At 40.3% G+C, this 25,438-nt stretch overlaps 2 protein-coding genes and 1 long non-coding RNA gene across 8 annotated transcripts in view; 2 read left to right on the top strand and 1 right to left on the bottom strand.

Moving 5' to 3' along the window:
• Positions 1-832: 832 nt before the first annotated feature.
• APEX2 (apurinic/apyrimidinic endodeoxyribonuclease 2) lies at positions 833-10,894 on the bottom strand (the record flags this gene model as incomplete). Of its 2 annotated transcripts, XM_081277549.1 has the most annotated exons (6): positions 9,913-10,894; positions 8,924-9,007; positions 8,099-8,279; positions 7,445-7,591; positions 6,508-6,577; positions 833-1,750 (listed from the first exon to the last, which is right to left on the bottom strand). In XM_081277549.1, exons 1-6 carry the CDS (start codon positions 10,067-10,069, stop codon positions 833-835), a joined length of 1,557 nt encoding a protein of 518 aa, XP_081133675.1. In that variant the 5' UTR covers positions 10,070-10,894. The 2 variants fall into 2 exon arrangements, with proteins under 2 accessions (XP_081133675.1, XP_081133676.1); XM_081277550.1 differs by lacking the exons at positions 8,924-9,007; positions 9,913-10,894 and having other exon boundaries at positions 7,445-7,532; positions 8,099-8,221.
• A 400-nt stretch (positions 10,895-11,294) lies between these two features.
• On the top strand, positions 11,295-15,043 carry LOC308639328. Its single transcript, XR_014020065.1, has 3 exons — positions 11,295-12,094; positions 13,369-13,583; positions 14,633-15,043. It is a non-coding gene; the product is annotated as an uncharacterized lncRNA (long non-coding RNA).
• Positions 15,044-16,421: 1,378 nt separating this feature from the next.
• The window catches only part of PFKFB1 (6-phosphofructo-2-kinase/fructose-2,6-biphosphatase 1), a 49,895-nt gene continuing 40,878 nt past the window's right edge, over positions 16,422-25,438 (top strand). The window contains exon 1 of one of the 5 annotated variants that reach the window (XR_014020064.1): positions 16,422-17,077. Coding sequence is in view for 4 of the 5 variants with exons in the window: in XM_081277547.1 (XP_081133673.1) it covers positions 16,981-17,077 (97 nt within the window). In the remaining variant the exon portion in view is untranslated. The remainder of the gene's footprint in view (positions 17,078-25,438) is intronic. The other 4 variants (XM_081277547.1, XM_081277548.1, XM_081277546.1 and 1 more) reach the window with 4 other exon arrangements.

Below are 25,438 nucleotides of genomic sequence, written 5' to 3'. Positions count from 1 at the left end.
CTGGGGCCCATGTACCCTATAAAGGTAGGAGATGGTAGATCCGCACTAAACTGCCTAGAATGAAAGAATAGTTCCCCAGAACTGCATTCAGCAGTGCAGGGAACCACTACAGCCCAACACTGCTCTCCTTCCTCCCCACTTCCATTATATTAGGCTACAAGCATCTGGCAAACCCAGTTCTGAGATGGCTTCTTTAACTCAACTTTCTGAGCACATCCAAAATTTTCACTCAATGTAGTACACTGAATTTTTTAAAAAACAGACTTTATTTTGAACATATTTCCCCGCAAGAAAAGGTTTTTAAATCACAACTTCCTAGGGCAGCTGGTTCTCATGAACTTCTGACAGGAAGGTAGGAAGTGGGGTGAGGGACTGGGTCACAGCACTAAGGCACAAGAAGCTCACAAACAAGGACGTAGGCAGGAAGACAGAGGGAGAGAGACCTTGGAGGAGGAAGAGGAAGTTGAGGTAGAGGGAGGGACACCTTGGGGGAGGAAAAGAATGAGAAGGAAGACAAAGAAGAAAGAGGAGGCCTGGCATGGTGGTGCCTGCCTGTAATCCCAGTGGCTCAGGAGGCTGAGGCAGGAGAATCACAAATTCAAAGCTAACCTCAGCAAAAGTGAGGTACTAAGCAATCAGTGAGACCCTGTCTTTAAATAAAATACAAAATAGGGCTGGGGATGTGGCTCAGCAGTTGAGTGCACCTGAGTTCAATCCCTGGAACACCCCCGACCCCCCAAAAAAAAAGAAGAGAAGGGAAGCAAGGAGGCCTTAGGGAAGAAGGCAGCATAGAATGGGTGATCATGCCAGATATCCCTAGGTCTCCATGGGTTCAGCTGGGCTTCCTCCAGAGAAAGAAGTTGCAGCGGGAGGAAGGGTCACTGGGAGGACCCCGGGGCCTGGCACACATGTAAAAGTGGCGGCCCAGGTTGGGTCCTGGCTTTTTTACAGTTCGCATCACACATGGTTCCCTGTGGCCACTGCAGAGGGGCATGGGTGAAGGTCCCCCAAGCACAGACTTCCAGAATGAGGTCCGTAACTCCTTTTCTTCCTTACTCTCTGAGTGCTTGGCCTGCCCTTCTACCTCTCTGGCTATCACATCCTCTTCTAGTGTCTTTGGGGTTGTGAGGTTGTTCACCAGAGGCAAGCTAAGCAGCTCCAATTCAGGAGAAGTTTTGGAATGGCTGGAGGAGGGCTGGAAGTAGTTCATCAGGTTTGTCTGGCCTCTTCTGGAATTAGCCTGACTTGGCCGAGGCCTGGTTGAGCGCACCGGGACTTTGTTTTGCTGCTTCTGTACCTGTGTTTGATTGCTGAGCTGCAGCGCTGACTTTTCCAACACAGGTTCTTGTTCACGAGGAACTAGGAAGCGGAGAATCTTGAGCTGGGTACCTGCAAACTCAGGGAGAAAGCGGGTGCACAGAGGAGGGCACTGTTTTGCAGGCACAGAGGACACATTCAAGGTGGCACCCACAGGGCAGTGGTCAGAGCCCATCACCTCAGGTAGCAGGAAGGAGTTCTGGAAGGTATCTATTACCAGGGTCCTATCCCCCAGCACATAGTCAAGCCTAGAACCATAGTTGAGATGTCGGGCACCACTAACCACAGACCAGCAGGTGAAGGCCCTCTCCTGCTTTGGTTGGAAATAGCGGTAGCTATCAATGAATGGCCCTCCATGGGATCCAGCCTGGCACCCCAGGTTACTGAGTAAGCCGTCCATCCATTTGCGTCCTGGGTCCTCTTCAAAGCATTCCTAGATACCCAGAAATGGAAAATCTGGTTGTTCCAAAAAAGACTACTGCTGAAGGTCACACACTTGAGAACTGGTACAGTTGGGATTTGTTTTCTAATTTTCTGATTTCCCTCCATACCATGGTACACTTACCTTGCACTGGTCCATAAATGTCAAATCTGAAAGTCTGTTGTTTTCTTAATCTAAACAATTCCCAGAAATGCTTTTTGAAAGAATGGAAAACAGGAAAAATAGTTGCCTCTAGGGAGTAGTGGGGCAGAGATTAGGAGTTAAAGAATGTTGGCTTTTCCTTTAAACCCTCTGGCACTATTTGGTTTATCTTGTGTGGGTCAAAACTCTCATTGACCATCCCTTCCTCCTGAAGTCAGAGTCCATAGAGATCCATGTCTGACTACTTCCTTTGGCTCTGATCCCTGATCCATCCATTCATCTATCTAATCTACCCACTCACACATTCAATACAACAATGTTCACAGAATACCTATTTTGTCTCGGGCATGAAGCTAGGACAAAAGTAGATCTAGTCCTGGGGATGAAGGAGGCTTCCTTTTGGTAAATGACCTGGAGCTGAGATGTTAAGACCAAGTGGAAATAACCTAGGCAGAGAGGGCTCCAAGTTCTGAGAGCAGCCTCTATGATGGGCCTGTGAAGGGAAGATCAGATGGGGGATACCAGTAGAAGACAGCCACCATAGTCCATGCAAGCTAGAGATAATGGTCATTTGGACCAGGGTGGTGCTAAAGGAGGCAGAAAAAATAAACTGAGATGATTTGGAGGTAGAATCAATAGTACTCACTCACCAACTGAATGTAGGAAAGAAGGTAAAGAAGGACAGTAAGAGCATAGTTCCCAATAGGATAATAGTGCCATTTAGAGACAAGAAGATTAGAAGAACCATTCTGCTGGAAAGCAGACATGTTCTGCCATTTTGAATACAGCCTTTGTCGTCTGAGCTGGTAGTTCTCTTTTCTTGGAAGAAAGAAAGAAGGAAGTACACTAGAAACATCTAGGATAGCCCTGAAATAAGTTGAGAAGGCATAAAGGTATACAATACTATCACAGGAAGTTGAAAGAACTGACTAAGTAAAGTACTGTTGAAAAACAAAGCAGGGAGGAACTGAAGCCTTGTACTCTGTAATGTTTACCCCTGTACCCACCATACCACCACCACCACCACAATTCTCTTATTACTTCAGTTCTGCTCATTTTCCCAGCTCAGAGCCATATCCACGTTTGTGTTTCTCTCCTGCAAACTAATAAGAGATTTTCCTAGAGCCCCTTTCTGAGCCAAGTACAGGGATGAGTAACTGTACCAGCACTGATGACCTCTGTGATATCATGATACATATATTTTGGTTTTCACCTCTGGGTCCTGGCTCATTAACTCACTTCTAAAGATGTCAACAGAAAGTAGAATTTCTCTTCCCCAAGGTAGGTCATAGAAACTGATCTTCTCAGCCTTCAGCTAGCCATTAAGGAATTCTGTGACCTGTCTTTGTATAATAATAGGCCATAAGACCCTCATGCCAGAGGGGTCCTGCCTGAACCAGAAAGGAAGGAATGCTAAGAATCTGAATGTCAAGGCTTTGTTGAGTTTCCCCACCCTATCTATTAGCAATCATGCCTATGCAATGAAGTCTTCATAAAACCCCAAAAGGCAGGGTTCAGAAAGCTTCTAGACAGTTGAACATGTGGAAGCTTGCAGGAAGGTGAATAGGAACTTATCCACATGCTAAGAGAATGGCATACTATTAAGTCCACAAGAATGGAAGTTCCTGGGACTCTTCCAAAACACACCCCATATATTTCATCATCTTACTGCTTATTTGTAAGCTTTAAAATATCTTTTATAGTAAACCAGTAAATGTAAGTATAGTGTTTGCCTGAGATCTATGAGCTGCTCTAGCAAACTAATGGAATTTGAGGAGGGTGTTGGGAGAATTTCAATTTATAGCCAGTTAGTCAGGAGTTCTGGAGGCCCAGACCTATGACTGGTTCTGAAGCAGGGCAGTCTTGTGGACTCTCCCTCAACATGTAGGATTTGAGACTATCTCCAGGTAGACAGTACTGGAACTGAACTGGAATAGAGTACACCCACCTGGTGCCCACTGTTGCAGAAATGCTTGCTTGCTTACTGGTAGGGAAAAATCCCCACATTCTTTCCCCCACTCCCATATGTTTTAAGGTTACTGAAATCTTCTGTGCTGATTGTTGTGGTGTGAGAACACAAGAAAAACAGGCAGTTTGTCCAACAAAGAAACACTGTACATGAAGAAGGCCAAGACAAGAAGTGGCTTATACATCCTGGGGCAGTCGTTCTCAAGCCTGGCAGCACAATAAAGTCACCCCGGGGGCTTTTAAAGCATACCACTATCTGGGCCCACACCTAAGAAATTCTGATTTCATTGTTCTAGAGTGGTGTTAATGCACTGATATTTTTGTCCAACTATGCAGCCAGGGATTATGAACCACTGGCCTAGAATTAGAAATGAGAGGGTCATGTAAGAAAAAAGCTAGAAGGGAAGGTATGACCACCAATTTGGGGCATAGTAAGAAAAGCCAGAATGATAACAGTTTTTGCAAAGGAAAGAGACATCTGTCTGGAGTAGACAGAGTGTGAATGGAAACTGAGTATGGAAATGAAGATAGGGCACAGATCAGAAGGTGCCTGAATGCCTGTTCTTAATGTTTTCTCTGCATTACAGAGATAGATAACTGGTATTGAAGGTTCATAAGGAGGAAAGACAATGCATTAGGAAAATGATATGAAGACAATGGGAGAGTCAAGGCCCTAAAAAGGTGGCCCCACTTGCACCTCACTTCACATAAACTCTCACAAGAATAGGACTTGCAGGTCTCCATGTACACCAAGCACCTTCTCAATTTGAAACCTTTGCCCACATTGGAATGGTTTTCTCTCCTTATCCCAAAAACTCCATTCTTATCTGTTAAGATCCAGCTACTTATAGCAGCCTGTCCTAATGTCCAAGCTCACCCAGGAATCCCATCTCTGGGTTCCCCTAGCCTCCTGAGCTGCCATCTCTGCCTGAGCCTTGAGAATATCACTCCACAAATTGGCTGGCCACTTGTCTACAGCCCATCAAAACACTGAGAAGCCAAGAGCTGGATATGACTCACAACTAAGTTCCCAGCACATAGTGCAGGGTCAGTAATGTCTGTCAAATGAAGGAACAATCCTCAGTACTTTTAGAATCAGATTTCAACAGGACTATATCAAACAAAAAAGCTTCTACCCAGGAAATGAAACAATAAACAGAATAAAGAGACAACCTCCAGAATGGGAAGAAATAATTGCACACTATTCAACTTACAAGAGATTAATATCTAGAATGTATAAGGAACTTCAAAAACTCGACAACAAAAGACAAACAAACAAAAAATCTGATTCAAAAATTGGCAAATGACCTGAACAAACATTTCTCAAAAGAAGACATACAAATGGTCAATAAGTATATGGAAAATAATCAATATCACTAAGTATCAGGGAAATGTGAATCAAAACCACAATGAGATACCATCTTACTCCAGTTAGAATGGCTATGATCAAAAGGACAAAAAATAATAGATGCTGGTGAGAATGAAGAGAAAGACAAAGTCTCATACACTGTTGGTACCAATGTACATTAGTACCGCCACTGTGGAAAAAAAGTTTAAAATCAGGGGCTGGGGTTATAGCTCAGTGGTAGAGCACTTGCCTCACATGAGTGAGGCCCTGGGTTCGATCCTCAGCACCACATAAAAATAAACAAATAAAAAATAAAGATATTGTGTCCATCTGCAATAAAAATATTTTTTTAAAAAGTTTAAAACCAAACAGCCATGACTGAGTACTCCTACTTCTAGGTATATATCCAAAGGAAATGAAATCAGTATGTCAAAGACACATCTGTACTCCCAAGTTCATTGAAGCATTATTCATGATAGCCAAGAAATGAAATCAATCTAGGTGTCTGTTGATGGATAAATTAAAAAAAAAAAAACACAGTGCCAGGCATTGTGGTACACACCTATAATCCCAGCAACTCAGGAGGCTGAGGCAGGAGGATTGCAAGTTCAAAGCCAGCCTCAGCAAATTAGTGAGAACCTGTTTCTAAATAAAAATTGGGCTGGGGATATAGCTCAGTCAATCTCCAGTATAAAAAAAGAAAGAAACCATACTACACATATAAAATGGAATACTATTTAGCCATAAAAGAGTGAAATTCTATCATTTGCAGCAAATGGGATGGAACTGAAAGACATCATAAAGATAAGCCAAGCACAGAGAGACAAATTATATCATTCATGTGGAAGCTAAAAATGTTGATCTCATAATCAACTGGTTGCCAGAGTCTGAAAAGGGAAGGGGAGAAAGGGATAGCAAAGGGCTACTTAATAAGCACACAGTTTGATAGAAGGATAATATTCTAGGGTTCTGTAGTATAGTGGAGTGACTATAGTTAGCAACTATTTATTATGTATTTAAAACTAGGTAGTAGAAAGGATTTGAATGGTCCCAACACAAAGAAACAAAAATTTGTGGTGATAGATATTCTAATAATCCTGATTTGGTCATTATATTTTGTATATATGTATGAGCATATCACATAAATGTGTATAATTAAGTGTCAATTAAAAACACAGAAGAAGAGTATTTCACAAAAGAAGCTGCCCCTAGGGCCAAGAACTCAGCATTGGCTGGCTGAGTGAATAGAATCACAGTCAGGAAGAGGGCCAGAGACTAGAGGGACTCTTACCAGGTTGACTGCATCACAGTGGTCAATGCGGCGGTGGGCTGTATTCAGGTCACCCAAAATGATCACATGGCTGAAAAACACAAGGTGGGGTTGTCAAGTGGGCATTCAAGAAAGGGGAGCAGTTCTCCTGAACCATATTTTTTTCCTAAGCCTAAGGGCTCAGATAGGCCACCTTCCACACTGAGACTAGCCAACAGCTACTTGCGTTGCAGCTATCTACCTCTGCCACCATGCCACAACCTGAATTCCTCTACAGCTGACCAACCAAATTCTGTGCTCCAATGGTGACAGTGCTGTTTGACATGAGCACCTCAATCATGTCTACCTAATGCCATCTTTGTTGTACTTCAAAACTCAACTCAGGTAACACTTCCTCTAGGAAGCACCCCTTGATTACACTAACCCACCCTCACTTTCCTGTCCTTCCCAGGAACAAGACTCTCATTTGCTTCCAGGCACTATTACCACCCTCATCTCATTTCATCCTTAAAACTATTCTGTGAAGTGGGCTTTCATACACTCATTTGACAAATGGGGAGAGGCAAGGATAGCCTTGGTATTCATAGGAGGAGCAAGGATATGTGTTCAGAATATAAAACTCATGGGCTGGGGTTGTGGCTCAATGGGAGAGCACTTGCCTTGATGTGTGAGGCACTGGGTTCGATTTTCAGCACCACATATAAATAAATGAATACAATAAAGGTCCATCAACAACTACAAAATAATTTTTTAAAAAAATATAAAGCTCGTGTTTGTGTTCCTTTACCTTGTACACACAGCTCTTAAGAGAGCAAGGTTTATTCAGATGGGCATAGTGATGTCTGCAACTAGGCTATGAAGGAACAGAAAGACTGTATATACCTTCCAATGGAGCATGACACAAGGTTGGGCACCCAGGACAAACTCAAAGAAGCCTTGCTGCCCAGATTTCCAGTACCTGCCAGCTGCCAAGAGGGCTTCTGCTCGGATCTGCAGCAAACGATAGAAGCGCATCTTAAAGGTCAGCCTCTCAGGCTTCCCAGGGTCTGCGTGGGGGCAGTACACGTTGATAAGGGTCAAGGTCCTCTCTTTTCCTTTCCAAGTGCTGGGGAGAAGAGAAAACCTCAAAAAGGGTCAGTTTCAAGGCTTCCCCCACCACACCACATGGCTTCTACTTAATGGTTATCCACAGGATAGAAGAAAAGGATTAGAAAAACACTGAACTCAGAGGACTTGGCGACTGACTACAGGTGAGTCAAGGAAAGGGGCATGTAGGATGCCAACCAAGTAAACCAGGTGACGATACTATCATTCATTAAAACAGGATACCCAGAAAGCAAGCAACGTGGGTTTGGTATTGGCTATGTTGTTTTGGGGTGCCTGTAGTAGTAAAAGGGCTGGATTTCCAGGCCAGTCCCCCACTGTGAGAACTCAAGGCTCATAATGGTACATAATTTGCCAGGGTCACATAGTGAGCAGCCCAGTCACAACTAGAGTCCAGAAAAGGCAAGTTTGGGAACTTTTCTATAATGAATGCATGTTTATAAAGTGAGCTCTCCACATAAAGACTAGAACCAGCAATGCTCAGTGGCAGGGGGATATGGGCTATTACCGGATCTTGTGCTGTGTAAGGAGGGCCCGGCCCTCACTATCCAGAGCTCGGAGCTCCTCTTGTGTGAACTCATCCGTGTTTCCATAACAACCCACGTTCCGATTCTGGGTGGCAAACAAGCCACTCAGGCCTTCTTCAGCAGCCACTGGGGTAGCGCTGTCCTTACAGAAGGTAGCTACACCTGGGGACAAAGAAGATATCTGAACAGGACTGGCAACCAACAGTCTGTTGTGCAGCCTGTCTCATTCCATTTGTTCCCACAAAAGTTACCTGATACTCTTCATAAAATGTGGCTCACTATTCTTTTAAGGCATTGACAAATTGTCCCAACTCAAGAGCCATGGATGGTTCCCTAGAATGTGGGGCAATTTAATACCTCAGAGCCTCAGTTCCTTCATCTAAAAAGCCACAGAATAATAACAGCTAATGTTCTAATTATTTTACAGGGACATATAGTAACTGCTCTTAAGTTATTATGTATTATTATTATCACATGGATTACCTATCCTAGTTTTCCAGTTGAGAATTCTGAGGCACAAAGAGATAGTCTTTCCAGAGGGTACACAGTGAATGAACCATAATTTGAACCCAGGCAGTCAGGATCCAGAGCTCACAAAAATAACCACCACACAATTGTACTTATTGTACAACAAGATAATTTTATACATAAAAATACACTTCACGTAACTTAAATTTTATGGGGCTTTAGCTCTTTGGACTAAAAATCTAAATTTCTTATTACCTTCTCAACAAATATTAGAAACCCTTTCTTCTTACCTGCCTCTATCACTAACACTAATTTAAAATCCCCCAAACCCAATTTACCAGAATAGCCACTTCGGCTGCGGCTGAAGCTGAAATAGGAGTTATAGCCCTCAACGATAGCCAGGGGCTCTGTCAGCACATCCCCTGAAAAAAAGTATAACATTAAGTCAAAGGTAAAACTAGGACCCAGAACACAAAAAGGCCTGAAATTACAGTTGTAGGCTAATAGTATTGGCACACATCAGAACCAGCGTTTGAAGGAAAAATGAAGTATCTATGATCAAAGAATCTAGAAAGGTAGAAGAGTCAGAGAGGGAATTATACCAATATCAGAAGGTAGGGAGGTGGGGACAGCCCATGAAGTGGAAGGTGGAGAATTAGTGAGTGGGGAGTGAATCAAAACTAAGCCTAGGGGTCTAAATAAATGATGGAAAGGAGCTAGGAGTGGGAAATGGGAACATGGAAAAGGAAAATGGGAATCTGAACTGGGGTGTAGGAAGATAGGAAAATAGCAGATCTGAAATGGTGATGATGAGAGAAGAAATTAGGGATCCTGAGGGAGTGGGGGAAAGGAAATTAGGTCTAAACTTGGGGTGGGAAATGAGGTGGAGATGAGGGTTGGAGTAAATAAAGGGAACTGGAGGTCTGTGGTGGAGAAAATTATAAAGTATGAACAAGAGGCAAAGATGGGGTGGGAATTAGAGAGGGACAGAGAACTGAGGGGTCTGCCTTGGGGGTTAGAGATGGACAGTACATAGAGGGGGAATTCAAAGGGCTGAGTTGGGGCAGTAGAATTAGTGGGAATCTGAGTGGATTTGGGGATTTCACAGGCGAGGCAATTAAAGTCCTGTAGAGGACAGGAGATGGGAGTGGGAATTAGGGGATCTAGCTGGGATAGACAATGGTGGTTAGAAGGGAAAAAGATTCTGAGCTGGGTTTAAAGGACTCTAAGTACGGGGAAGTGGGAGAGTGAAATGAGATAGAACAGAGGACAAAAGTTAGCGGGAAAATAAGAATATGGTAAGGATTTTGGATTATTGAGTGCTCACTAGTCACTTTGGTCTCCTGGAGACAGACAATATCAGCATCCAGTTCATCCAAAATGCGTCTCATGGCCATGGAAGTACTGTTGCTGGTTTCCTGGCACACCACCCCTTGCAGGGGACTTCGGATTCCATTTATGTTCCAGCTCACAATGCGCAACATCCTAGTAAACTGCAATACCTCCGCCACATCCCGCGTCTAAGGAGCCGGCAAACTGCTTGGCGCTCGGAAGTCGGTTAGACCGCGCGTTTGCGCGTGCGTTTGCGCAGGCGTTCCTGTCCGTGCCACGGAAGAACTTGCCGCACGTCTGGCGGGGCTTTGAGTCCCGCAGTTCTCATTGGCCAGAGACGTAAATACGCGCGCAGCGAAGGGGCGGGGCGAACGAACGCTAAGAAAGAATGAATGGCGGAAAGCAGGTCCGCGTTTGGGTTCCTAACTCCTCTGGTCGCGCCCTGGCCCGGACGTTTGCGTCTGACTGTGTTTCTCCTTTATTCAAAAGTTTCCTTGGTGCTTCCGGTTACTTAAGAATGGGATGTCGCCACATTTTAGCCGGGAAACTCCTTGGACCCGCTCACTGGCCTAAGCCCCACCCCCAGCAGGGCAGATAGCCCACCTAAGAGCTCTTTTGGCTTTGGCACTTGCGCGCTGGGAGTTGCAGACGCCCTGTGTTTGCACGCTCCAGGGATGAAGGGAACTTCACGGTTGGAGGAGAGAGCGCCAAGAGCTTCTCTACTGAGATAATATTTTAGTAGGATGACCTCTGGCATTATTGAGGCAGAAGGCAGGGGGAGACTGTCTCAAATCCGCCCTGTGCCTAATTTGTCTTGTGTCTCAGAGAGTCTAGAAGAATGTGGCCAGACGTGTACTTGCTCTTGGCTCCATTTGTCAGATGAAAATTAAATTGAGGCCCAGAACATTTAAGCTCCGAAGCAGCACCGTCTCTGTTCCCTGATGCAGCTGTGTTTGTCCTGTATACATCATCTCTTTCATTCCCAGGTAAACCTTGGAAGGGGTGTAGAAGTTGAGTGAATTCACTTCAATCTCACAGAAGTGATAGAGCCAGGATTCAACCTCTTCCTTAATCAGGTCAAGAATTACTTTTCTAAGTAAGATTTTATGGACTACACACCTATCACCGAAGTCTTCCCCTGGGTCCCCACAGCACTCTATGTTCATGCTGTCACAGCATTTATCACAATCAGCAGCTATCATTGATTTCTATTTCTGTTGCCATGAGACTGCCAGCAACTCTAGAGCAATGACATATGTATGAGTCATCTTGTTAGCTCCATTTCCTGTTATTGGACACAGTATATCTTAGAGGGGATTGAATATTTGTTAGACGAATGAACAAAGGGCAACAGCAACAGGTTCATTTTTTTTTTTTGAGAGCACAAAAACAGAAGTGATACACATGCTTAATATCCAGGGGGAAATATAACATTGTATTTTTAGGTTTCTTATCCAGAATTGCAACATAGTTATTTTTTTCCACAGAATTTTACAGTCTTAAAGACATCATCTTCTGTGGCTGCAAAAAAAAAAGACCTAGCAAACTGCTTTTCCTCCCAGAGGACTTAAAGTTTACCTACTACTTGTTGCCATCAGAAAAGAGCTCTGTAATTAAAATATGTGTGAGCATGTGTGTTGTGTGTGTGCACACGCGTGCGCGTCTTGAGCTTTTTCATGCTTTGGGATTTGCTGATTTAGTATTGAGTCCCAGGAGTGGGATAACTAGGACAAAGGAAATGAACATTTTTATTGCTCTTGCTTCATATTGCCAAATTGCTTTCCAATAAGGAATTGTGCCCATTTACACTCAAGACTGATCTGAAACTCAGCCCCAAGGAAATCCAGATCTTGCTTGTCTCAATAGCTGGTTTTAATTTCCCCATTCTGTCGTGGCTTGTTAATATTAGTTCTGACCTTTGGGGCAAGGTGAACACATGGTTGGACTGAAGAGAAAAGGCTCAGGAATTCCTTTGGCACTACAACAGCTGATATTTCAACAGAGTGTACACTACACCCCTTAACAAGGGTGCTTCCTCAGCCTTCCCAGGAACCGACGAACATCTCCAGGTTTCCTCTTTGATGCCACCCACTGGACCTGCTTTGGGGGGTCTGTAAATGCAAGAGAACTGAGTGTTGGATAATTAAGGATGGAAGAAAAAACCTCTAAGAGAACAGGTAAGTGAGAAGGAAAAGTAGAGAGGAATTACACAAATCTAAATCCATTCTTTGGGTTCAATGGAAAGTTTTGTTTGCAAGGTGTTTGTTTGAGGTATGCATTAAATGGTATGAGAGAGTTGGGAAAAAACGATTTCTATATCTAAACTATCTGTATTTTTAATCTACTTTTACCTGAATTTGTAGGACAGCAACCTAAAGGGCAATTCCCTAGCACCATTAGAAGTATCTCCAACTTAGTCTAGTACAGTTTTGAATGAAACGTGTGATAGAGATATCTCTTCCCTCTCCTATAGTATATAAAGTAGGGTTGATTTGCTGTGACACTTTGAACAAACTTTCTAGTTTCTCCAGGTGTCAATAGCTCATCAATAAAATGGAAATTAAAGTCTTTAGCCTACTTCCCTCAGAAGGTTGTCTGAAGATCAAGAGGGGCAGAAGGACATGATCCAAAGCTCTTTGGAAACATTTTAGGATTTTCGTACTCTGTGTGAAATTAGTTATCATGCTTTTTATATAGCATCTACAGGCAATACAACCCACAAATCTCTAACTGCTCTTCTCCCTCAGTGACTATAATGTATGGAGAGTTACTCCTAGGACTAGGATGCAGTGAGCTTTGGATCCCAAGCATGGGGCTGAAAATAGGGGGATGTGGCCAGGGCAGAGGCTGCAAAGGAAGTGGATCATAGGCTACTGCCACAGAAGGCCTGATATGTATTCATACATACACATCTAACCTGCAAGTATGTGGCTAACCTCCCCCTCAGACTTCTAGTCTCCCACAAATTCATCCATACACACATTCCAATAATTATCAATTGTGATTTTATTGCCCATCAGTACTGTCTTGCTACTTTAAGTAGGATTCCTTCCTACACTCAGTACTTGGCAGAGGGGTGCCAGGGTCTGTGGATCTCTGGAAATCACATTGTATATTTTTCTTCCCTAAAGATAGCTACATTTGGACTTTATGGCTGAGCACTCAGTTTTGAGTAAGAATCTGATACTGATTAAACCCTATCCCTGCAACCAATTCATTAGACCCTCTCAGATGGGGCTTTATTCTTTTGTTTATTCTGTTCTGCACCATTCGAGGTTGAGAGACATTTCTAGATGCCACATTCTACCTTTTAACAAGTCAGTTCTCCCATCCATTTCCCTACACAGCTCTTTGTTTTAACACTTACCTTGATAGAACGGTATATCTCATCTAGGGCAGAAAAATGTAGACTGTACCAATATTCATTGAGCAAATGTTTCCTCTGTGCTAGGGCCTGAGCTGGACACTGGAAATATATCACCAGGGTTCAGTTCCCATCTTCATGGATTCCACAGTCCAGCATGAAAGCAGATGAAGAAAACAGTGGGGATAATTGCTCAGATAGATGGAGGCACATGGGCAACCTGAGAACTAAAGACAAAACCTCTCCCAAGGATCCAGAGTCAACTTCCCAGAGGAGATGAATGTTGAATCAGACCTTGAAGAGTGAGTTGGATTTCATTAAGAATGGAAGGGAAGGAAGGTATTCCAGGATACCCAGAGATAAGGGGGAAAGCCCAGAAATAGGAAAGTACATGGTATATTTTGGGTCCCAGTGAGTCAGTCAATGCAATTTAAATGTGGATGTTTAAGGGAAATATGGTTGGATAGGTAGGTTGGTGCTTAAATTAGAAGAGGTTTGAAGGTCCGGCTGAGGATTTTCCATAAAGCTTGTTTATTTCTCCTTCTGGAGTCAGAATTGGTAATAATGGTAAAAAGTCTTATAGTTAGTTTCAGATAATATTAAATTTGAGTTTTCAAGCCTAGACCCCAAGTTTATCCTTTCAGACCTTGTCAAAAATCCACTAGCCACCCATCTCAGATTTCCTGCTACTAAAATTATCTTCCTGCCTCTTGGCAGGTTCATAAGGACAGAATTGTAAACATAAAAAAACATATTCATGTGACTGACTAGATTACCTTGGACAGTCCACTTCACCTCCCTAGATTTTAGTTTCCTTGTCATGTGAATCAGGATGTGTGTAAGGAATAAATAGGATAAAGGATATGTTATTGCCTCATAGGCAATTGAATACATATGCAAAAGAGTTATTATTAGTTATTAGCATTAACAGAGTTTTACCAATTAGTAATTAATTGGTAATTATTAGGATTAGGAGAGTTGTATCTCTTCCAAAGTCTGTCTCTGAGACTCTACAAATTCTAATCTAATCTGTAAGGCTACATTTTTAAAATGTCTAATTTTTATTGACACATAATTGTACATATTTATGGAGTATAATGATATTTCAATACATGTATACAATGTGCAATTCTAAGATCAGGATAATTGGCATATCTATCAACACAAAAATTTATCATTTCTTTGTGTTAGGAACATTCAAAATCCTTTCTACTACCTATTTTGACATGCACAATTAATTGTGGTCAACCATAGACAACAGTGTGCTATAGAACATTAGAAGTTATTCATCCTATCCAACTGCATCCTGTACCTTTTAACCATTCTCTCTCTATCCCACTCCCCTTCTTAGGCTCTGGTAATCAGTGTTCTACTCTCAACTTTTTGAGATCAACTTTTTAGTTTCTGCATATAGGTGAGAACATGCTGTATTTGTTTTTCCATGCCTGATGCAGTTCACTTAACATCATACAAAATACCACATTCTTAAATCAAGCTAGCTTGATCAATTAACCAAAGAAAATCCCTGGAGTGGGAGAACTTAGGTTCCCGCTGTTCTACTCATGACTTGGTGACTGATTCTCTTTCTTTTTTTTAAATTTTTTTAGTTATAGTTGAACACAATATCTTTATTTTATTTATTTATTTTTATGTGGTGCTGAGGATTGAACCCAGTGCCTGCATCAACTAGCTGAGCACTCTACTGCTGAGCCACAATCCCAACTCCTTGGCCATTGATTTTCTATGTGATCTTAGAAAACCATTTTCCTTCTCTAGACCTCAGTTTATTTGTTTGTTTTCACCTGAGAAGATGAGATGAAATGATCTATATGTGGCTTCTCAACTTTAACATAAGTCTTTACATAAAACCAAAAAGGTATAAATGAAATCATCTTTCTATTTGATTCTCAGGAGCTCTTTATATCATAAATGTTAACTCATTGCCATAATATTGTAAGTTTCCTTTACTAATAAAAGTCACAGATTAGTCTAAGTGATTAATCATTTACTTCATAAAGGCAATAACAGTATTATTGAGCATTTTCCAGATGCCTTACACATATTAATGTATTAAATCTTCAATAACCCTAAGGGACTAGTTACTCTTATCATTCCCACATTCCAGATGAAAAAAAAAACTGAGACACTGAAAAGTTTATCTGTTCAGTGTCTCATAGGCAGAAGTAAGAATCCACTCAGGTAATGTGGCTGTAGAGCCCATTGCTCTTAATCACTGTTATCCACTGTAGATTCATTTAGATATGTGGGCCCTGATGTTGAAATTCTGGTATGATTTATACACAGCAGCTGGAGGAAATCTAACCCTTGTGTAGACTAAGGCTCTGAGAATGTATTTTAGGGAACTTCTTAAAAGGCAAAGTGGACCTGGGGAGCATTTGAGGGCAGAGATTGGAGATTTCAACCCCCAAGCGGTTGCTCTTGTGTAGCCCAGCTCAGTAGAAGAAAGTTGAAGTTCCTAATAGCCAATCACTGGAGGTTCATCAGGGGGTGGGAAGGTTGCAAAAGAATGAAGTAAGAGCATGCTTGGACATATTCCAGGTAGGCTGTGCAGTTACATGAGTTCTACAGATAAAAGTCTCAAAATAACCAAGGGGAAGCAGGGAAAGCAGGCCCTGTGAAAGGAAGAAATTTGGGTGTGATGGTTCTGGCCTATGAATTTGTTCTATTTAGAGGACATTGCTTTTTTCTACCCATGCTCACCCTACTGCAGCCTCTACCCTCCAAAGCCATCATCCCAATGGCTTACATGAAAAACTTTAGCCAGGTTGTTGAGCAGATAATAATGTCTTTATCCCTAGGGCAACTCATGGCAGCTGTCAGCCATGTGAGCAGTGCTTACCATGTCTCCCTTCAGCAATGGCTGTACTCACTTCTCTTCTTGAGGTGTCAGTTTTACTGTGATTTGTTTAGCCTTGGCTAGGGAGAGTATAAAAATGATCAGATAGTGCCCATCTCTCCAAGAGTGTCATAGGCATCATATTTTAGGAGGAAGAGGCTCTGTGACAGGGAATCCAACAGTATTTAGGCAAAGACAAGGGTTGAGATGCCATTTTGGGTGGGGGTGACCTGTGAGATAGTGAATAGTCCACTTCCAGTTTGCCTTTTTCATTCGAGACTTGGTGTTTGTGCTTTTGTTCTTTGGGGCCTTGAATTTCTGATGTGGATCTTTGTTTTTGAGTTGGAGCTTGACATTTTACTTCAGACCAATTTTTTAATTTCAAAGCTAATACCTCTACCTCCATCATCTTTGCTTTGCCATTTCACACAGGATGCAAGCACATGATCTTTGGTCTTTTATTTGCATACTCTACTAGTCCTGACTTCATTGGCGGGAAGTGACTGGCCAGACCTGGGCTGTCTTGCTGGCTGCCTTCCTTGCTGGACTCCAACTTATCTCCTATGTACACAGCCCTTGGAGTTCAGAGGCCTCTGCTGACTTCTGCCCAACCTCTAGCTCTCAGCACCCAAGCCCCCCCTGGTATACACAGGAGCAGAGGCAGGCTAGGAAAAAGAAGAGGGCCTGGAGACAGGTGGTGAGAGGCTCAGAAACCCAGTGTGCCTTCATTCCAGCCCTGTCCATCTGCTGCTGTGACAACATCACAGAAAGGACAACTAGGAAGATAGAAAGTGAGGCTTGATACCTTGTGAGCAGTGGTGTCATTAACTGTGACATCTAAGATGTCTCGAGAGATGGGAGAGCTCACCCAAACTAGGTTGCAGAAGATCTGGATTCCACACAGCAGTGGCAGCAGCAGGCTGCAACGGCGAAGGGGCTGTAAGTGGGGTTTACTTCTGTGGGCTCAATGTGGTGGTGGTAGAGTGGGTATAGAAGAGCAAAGGATGCCTGACATCCACTCACACCTTAACCTGAAAGTTGGAATGGATGAACAGCTGAATGAAATAACTGTAGGATAACAAGCAGCCAATGTCAGGAGAGGTGAGGAAAGAGAGAAGAATAAGGATTAGATAAAGACCATCTTGATCACAGGGATCTTTGACTAGAAACTTCTCCTTTTGTATGTAAAGCTTATTTGTAATGTTTCATGTTTGGAATTTGAGGTTTCTAGTTTGGGACTTTTCAGTGCTATTCTGGAATAGTTCATTTTGGTTTGTTCTGTGATGTGTCTGGAAATTGGTCTTGTTTGATTATGCCCAAGTGAATAAGGTGATGGTTCCTGGCATCATTTCCCATAGGACAGGTGCTGGATACACAATCATACCCTCTCATTGGCCAGCATCACTCCTCCCCTTTCACAGGCCTCTTCTAAGAAATCTATACCTGACTGGGCTGAGAAAGGCCGAGTGTCTCACTCTCACATTGCCTTCTTGGCACATACAGACCCTCTCCCTACTCCGTTTGAGGGAAAACATATGCAGTCTCTCAGGACAAGCCTACTGATGCAGTGTGTTTGCTTTGAAATTTTAAGAAGGAGCATGGACAAAGGAGAAGCAAACAAAACCTGTAAATAAACTTTTTAAACTGTGGTATACCGTTTTCTATAGATAACGGGACAATTGCGTACCAAGGTGTTTTCATCGCAAGTATTATGGCCTAAGGAGCCAGAAGGTGGGTGAAGATAAGGCAGCTGTGGACTGTGAGACCCAGACATCTCAAGGACCAGATGAGCAGGCTTCCACATTCCCAATGCTAGAGGCATTCTAGGCTCTGGGTTATTGGGGGAGCAGTAGTTGCTTAGAGGGTCCAGGAAGATAATGTGCATTAAATATAGTGTGTAGGATGTAAGGTATGGATGGAGGAATAAGAAAGAACAAAACCAGCTAAATCAGCAATTTCACTTACTCATCTGGAGATCTAGGAGCCTGGATGAGACAGAACTTCATTCCAACTATATTCCTGAGGACTCTTGTCTTTCAGGTTGGAGTGATAATATACATTCATCACTTGATATAGTCTCTGTCCTATAGAAGATACAAAATCAATATGTGCTCACTTTAGTTCTGAGTCTCACTTTCCTCAGCTATAACACAGAACTAATACCTACCTCTTAGTGTTGCTGGGATGATTTACTGATTCAGAGGTTTTGGATACAAGATTGGCCAGGTTTCACTCCCATTTTTTCCACTTCTTCCCTCTGTGACTTTGGCTAAATCTCAACCTGTCTGTGCTCCTATTTCCTGACTTATAAAATTAAGTTACTAATAGTATTGTTGTAAAATTGGATAAACGAAAGCATGTAATGTGCTTAGAAGTGTTCAGCACTTAGTATGCAATCAATATAATGTTATTATTTAAATAAGAATTTGGTTATATGGTTATTATTAACCACTATATCCCCAGCATCAAGCCCTGAACCTGGCACATAGCAGATACCCAGTAAATAATCACTGCTACTTCCACTCTGCCATTCACCATAATCAGCTATGAAGCTCTGTGTATACAACACATTTACTCTTTAATGATTGACTGAATTTTACCAGACCACAAATGCCAAAAAATTTGGATGATGGTTGCCAAGTCCTGCCCCAAGCAGTGTCTGTCTCACTTCTGATTCTGGGGAGGCCAGGCTATTTGACCACAGAAAAGTCAGAGTCAGAAAGGAATGCTTGGAGCATTCTCTCTAGAAGACATGCAATCACTTAATGATGTTCTGAGTATTAATTGCATCAGCATGTGTAAAGGGTTTGAAAAATTGTGTATGTTATTTTCTCATCCAACATATGTTTATGTGAGCCACCTATATAATGGGTTTTGCAGCTTGTTTATTCACCTTGCTGTGTACAATTACATTTTGTAAATATCCTGCAGTTTATCCATCTTACTGTTGATGAGCACTTAGGTAGTTTTTAGTTTGGGATTATGAACAATAGTGCAATGGACATTCTTGTACATCCTGTTAGAGCAAGGTCCTCCATCTTTTCCTTCTTACAGAGTGTCTTAGCTATTCTTGGCCTGTTGCTCTTCCCCATATATTTTGGAATCAGATTTTCAAGCTACACACACAGACAAAACTTTTAGGAATTTGATTGTAATTACATTCAATCTGTAAATAAATTTGAGAGTTAACATCTTTGTTTAGGCATTTCTAAACATAGTATGTCTTTCTATGTAGTTAGTCTTTTTTGTTATTTAAGTGACATTTTATAATTTAATCTACAGTGGACTTGCATATCATTCAAGTTTATGTTCTTGCTGATTTTTGTTGCGATGGTAAAAATACCTTTTTAGAAATTAATTTTATGGCAGGTTGATACTAATGTACACAAATATAATTTTTTTTCTTGTATACCAAATTCATAACTAGCAAACTTGCTACAATTTTTTATGAGTTTTGGTAATTTGTATGTGTCAGTTTTCATCTCCCCCCTCTAATCCTTTTTTAAAAAAATCTCTTTTTCTTGTATTTCTTCACTGCCAAGACCTTCCACATCCAACAATGCATAGTACAGTTTTGAATAGAAATGTTAATACTGCATAAACATGTTCAGAGGTTATAAAAAAGAAGTGTTTATACTGCATGTTCTTATGTTGATCCTGATTTTAATGGGAGTGCTTTTAAAGTTTCACCACTGAGCAAATTTGAATTTTTTTGGTAGATATCATTTAACATGTTAAGGAATTTCCCATTTATTCCTAGTTTGCCAGTATAGTTTTTAAAAGATGAGTGGATGATGAATTTTATTAACATGTTTTCTGGATCTTCTGAGATGACATGATGATTTTCTATGTTAACCTGTTAATGTGGTTCATTGCATTAGAATTTTTCTTATGTTAAACTAATCTTACAGTCCTGGGATAAATAAAAAAACTTTTAGTCAGTTCAATACAATTTTGTTCAGGGAGGAGACTGGCCTGCAATTTTTCCATTCTCATGTTGTTCTGTCTGATTTTGGTGTCAAGGTTATACTAACCTCATGCAATGGGGTGAGAACTATTTTCTTTCATTCCGTTCCCTGACAGTTTGTCCAAGGAACTATCTGTTCCTCAAATATTTAGCAGAACTTCCAGGTAAACCAATCTGGGCCTGGCATCTTCTTTAACATTTTAACAGATACAATTACTTTAATAGGGAATCATTTCAGTTTGCTATTTCTACTTAAGTTATACTTGTTAAGTTATGGTTTTCTAGGAATTTCTGTATTTCACATTAGTTTTCTAACTTATTTGTGTAAAGTTCTTATCTTTGTATCTGTTAATCTGCTCTTATATCCTCTCTTTTTTTGTTCTTACATTATATGTGTTTTTTTTTTTTTCTGTTGATAAATCTTGCCAGAAGTTTTACCTGTCCTCACGTTTGGTGTTCATTGGAAGGAAGCCTATAATTCCAATAGAGGGATATGTATAGTTCTAAAAATATATTTTATTTATTTACAGTGCTGGTGATCAAACCTAGTGCCTCAGACATGCTAGCCAAGCACTTTTCTATTGAACTACACCCCAGCCCAATATTTAACTGATAGACACACACAAAAAACATTAAACTTGTACATATTATTGGGGTACAATGTGATGTTCAATACATGTATAACATTGTGTGATGTTTATATCCAATTGAACCTATCTATCTCCTCAAATATTTATCATTCTTTGTGTTGAAAACTTTCACAATCCTTTCTTCTACCTTTTTGAAATGAGCAATGCATAGTTACCTGTAGTCACCATACTGTGCAGTGTAGTATTTAGAGTTTCTTGCTCCTGTCTAATTATAGCTTAGTGCTCATTGATCAAACTTTTTCCATTCCCCTACGCTGTCCCAGCTGGGATAGTAACCATCATTCTACCCTTAACTTCTGTGAGATCAACCTTTTTAGATTCTACATATGAGTAAGATCATATAACACTTATCTTTCTGTGTCTAACATATTTCACTTAACATAATGATCTCCAGTTCCATTCATGTTGTCAGAAATGACAAGATTTTATTATTTTTATGGCTGAATAGTATATATGTATATGTACATTTTCTTTATCCATTCATGAGGGGTTGTTTCTATTTAATCACTGTTGTGACTAGTGCTATAGTGAACATGGGAGTGCAGATGTCTCTTCAGCAAACTGATATTATTTCCTATGGATAAATGCCAGTAGTGGGATTGCAGGATCATATAGTAGTTCTATTATTAATTATTTTTTTGGTACTAGGGGTGGAACCCAGGGCCTTGCACATGCTAGGCAAGCACTCTACCACTTAGCTATATCCCCAGCCTCTATCTTTAATTTTTGAGGTGATTTTAATTTCTATGAATGGATACTAGTAGTGGGATTGCTTGATAATATAGTAGTTCTATTTTCAATTTTTTAGGAACTTCCATATTGTTTTCCATAATGGCTACACTAATGTATATTCCTACCAACCATATACAAGGGTTCCCTTTTCTCTACGTCCTCACCAGCACTTGTTTTCTTTAGACATTTGGGTACTAGTTATTCTTACTGGGGTGAGGTGAGATCTCATTGTAGTTTTGATTTGTATTTCTCTGATAATTAGAGAGGTTGAACATTTTTTCATGTGCCTGTTGGCTATTTGTTTGATAAATATCTTTGTTTGATAAATATCTTTGATAAATATATTTATCTTTTGATAAATATCTACTTTGATTTATTGCCCATTTTAATCGCTTTTTTGTTATTGCGTTTTTAGAGTTCCTTATATATTCTGGATATCAACCTCTTGTCAAATGTATATATTGTGAATATTTTCTCCCATTCCGTAAATTACTTCTGTACTCTGTTGAGTGCTTCCATTACTGTGCAGAAGCTTTTTAGTTTTATGTAATTCTATTTGGCTATTTTTACTTTAGTTTCCTGTGTTTTGAGAATTTTGTCCAAAAAATTCTTGCTCATTCCAATCTCCTAAATAATTTCTCCTGTTTTATCCTAGTTGTGTAATAGTTTCAGGTCTTACATTTAAATTTTAATCCATTTTTAGTTGTTTTGTTTTTGTATCTGGTGAGAGAGAGATGTTTAGTTCCATTCTTCTGCATATGGATATCCCATTTTTCCCATTACCATACTGAAAATATTGTCCTTTCTCCAGTGTGTGTTCTTAGCATCTTTGTTGAAAATCAGTTAGCTATAGATGTGTGGGTTTGCTTCTAGGCTCTCTATTCTGTTGCTTTTGTCTATGTGTCTGTTTTAATGCCAATAACATGCTGTTTTGATTATTGCAGCTTCATAATATGCTTTGAATCAAGTAGGATAATGTTGCCTGCTTTTCTCATCCTGCTCAGAATGGCTTTGGCAATAATCTTATTTGTTTTGTTCCATATAAATCTTAAAATTAATTTTTTCTAGTTCTGAAAAGAATGTCATTAATATTTTGATAGGGGCCTGGTGATCCCAGCCACTCAGGAGGCTGAGGCAGTAGAATTGGGAATATAAAGCCAGCCTCAGAAACTTAGCCAGGCACTAAGCAACTTAGCAAGAACCTATCTCTAAATAAAATATTAAAAAGGGCTGGGGATGTGGCTTAGTGGTTGAACACCCTTGGGTTTAATCCCTGGTACCAAAAAAAAAAAAAAAGTATTCTGATAGGGGTTGCATTGAATCTATAAATTGCTTTGGGTAGTATGGACATTTCAACAGTCTTGATTCTTCTAATGCATGAACAAAGGATGTTTTTCCACTAATTTATCTCCTCTTTAATTTGTTTTATCAATGTTTTTATAATTTTCATTGTGGAGATATTTCACATCTTTGGTTAAATTTAAGAAATTTGTCACTTATTCTTTGAAATAAACAACTTGGCTTTTTTGAAATGAGCAGTGAATAGTTATCTGTAGTCATCATACTGTGACTTTCTGTAATCTTTATTTTCTGATTATTCCTCCATGGGGATAAAGAGGCTTTCAAAGCTTTCAGCTTTTTTTCCAAAAGGTTTCACGTATTTATTACCAAAGTAACCTACCTATTGTAGATGATAGAACAAAGATAATAATCAGATTCCCAATAAACATGTCTTATTGTCCAGACAGTGGTGACCTTCTTAGCTTGGTATGATAGTGACCTTGATACATCATAAATACGTGTGCCATCTCATGTGCAATTCTTTAATGACCCAGATTGGTTGTTCCCCAATGTCTCCTCTGGGAGTTATACCTGATTTTATTACCTGTTTTCATTGGAATACATTGGGGAATGGGACAGTTTTGTTTTTGTTTTTTGGCCATAAGTTGCTTGATACTGGAAGATCTGAAAAGATCTGGTGAGGAATAGAGTGAGTGCATGCCATAATGGAAAAAAAAAAAAAGCTATCCTTTTATTTTTAACCAATCTCAGTCTTTTTATTCAAAATGTATTTTGTGTTTTTATCCATTCTGATACCTCTGTCTTAATGGTATATCTAGATCATTTACATTTAAAGGAGTATTGATACAGGTGGATCAAAATATACCACCTTTAATGTTTTTTTCTACCCATTACATTTGTTCTTTTGTTTTTCGGCCTTCTCTGGTTTTAAAATGGGCATTCCATGTGATTCAGTTCTATTTCTTCTCTTGTTAGTTACATTTCCTTTTCTAATCCTTTTAAATAATGCTTTTGCTATTGGTGATTGAACCCAGGACCATATGCATGCTAGCAAGCACTCTACCACTGAGCTATACTCCAATCCCGCCAACTTTTTTTTTTTTTTTAATGATTACTGTCTTAGCCTGTTTTGTACTATTATAACAAAATTCCTGAGACTGGGGAATTTATAAAAAGCAAAAATTTATTTTCTCACACTTATAAAGGCTGGGAGGTACAAGATCAAGGCACTAATGAGTTTGATTATCTATTGAGGGCTGTTATCTGCTTTCAAGATTGTGACTTGTTGCTGCATCCTCCAGAGTGGAAGAACACTGTGCACTCACACAGTTGAAGGTAGAAGGAAGAGAAATATTGCTTGAAACCTCTCTTATAAAGGTCTTAAGCCTATTCACAAGGAGAGCAGCCCTCATGACCTAATAACCATTTGAAGGACTTATTTTTTAATACAATCTCATTGGCCATTAAGTGTCAATACCTGAATTTTGGAAGGCGTATCTTCACACTATAGCAGCTGCCCTAGCAGTATATACTTTTAAATAATTTGAATTCATCATCAAATAGCAATACCACTTCATGTGTAGAATAAGTGCTTTATACCCAAGTATTCCCAATTCCTCCATCCTTTCCTTTGGGACATTGCTGGTATTCATTTCACTTATCCATATAGTATCATTGCTGCTATTATTGCTTTTAAAATAATTACCTTTTATATCAATTACGAATATGAAACATTAGATTTTACCTCCATTTGTTTATTTCCAACTCTCTTCTTTATGTAGATCCAAATTTTCTGAGCTATGTCATTTTCACTTTACATAAAGAACTTTTAACATTTCTTGCAAAACAGATCTGCTAGGGATGAATTCAGTTTTAGGAAAATAGTGCTGAATATAGAATTCTAGTTTGGCAAATTTTTCTTTCAGTATTTCAAAGATTTTACTACATTATCTTCTTGTTTCCATGGTTTCTGATAAGGAGTCTTCTGAAAGCAATAATTGTTCCTCTGTAGGTAAAGTGTCTCTCCCCATCTTCTTTATGGCTTCCTTCAAACTTTTTCCTTTGTCCTGGTTTTCCTCAGTTGATTTCAGTTTTAGATACTAGAGGCTTCAAATTTCCCTGAACACCACTTTTTGTCTCTCCCCTGAGCTTTTGAAATTCCTTTTGGGTTGCACTTTAGAGAGCCTCTCTCTCTCTCTGCTCTCCCAGTAGTAATCACTGTTATTATTACTGGGCATTTATTAGCAAATAAGTGTATGGGGGCAATAAGTTTAAGTGTTCTCTGGACCTCTGATTAATTAAATTTCAGTTTTTGAATTGTACAGTGGGCCTGTGTCTTGGGGCTGTGAACATCAGAAATATTTCTGTCCTTTTCTTGGCTATCGCATTCCCAATCTATTTCCTTAAAGTCCTCTCTTCTGTGGACTATGGCTTTTTTCCCCCCTTGGACAAGACATGAAGACTGGAAAGGGCTGATGTGGGATACATTTCTCTTTCTCTAAAGAAGAGATATTATGAAGTTTCAAAATTGCTAAGTCCTTCCTTCTGAACTCAGTCCTTTGTTAGGGAGAAGAGCCAGAGAGGAGCTCACAATGGCTATACTTGCCAGTCTTCAATTAGTGTCACATGGGAGCTTCCTTTTATCATTAC

This window comes from Spermophilus citellus, assembly GCF_964194105.1.
Source record: "Spermophilus citellus genome assembly, chromosome: X".
NCBI lineage: Eukaryota > Metazoa > Chordata > Mammalia > Rodentia > Sciuridae > Spermophilus > Spermophilus citellus.
This window is presented reverse-complemented; position numbering and strand designations above follow the sequence as displayed.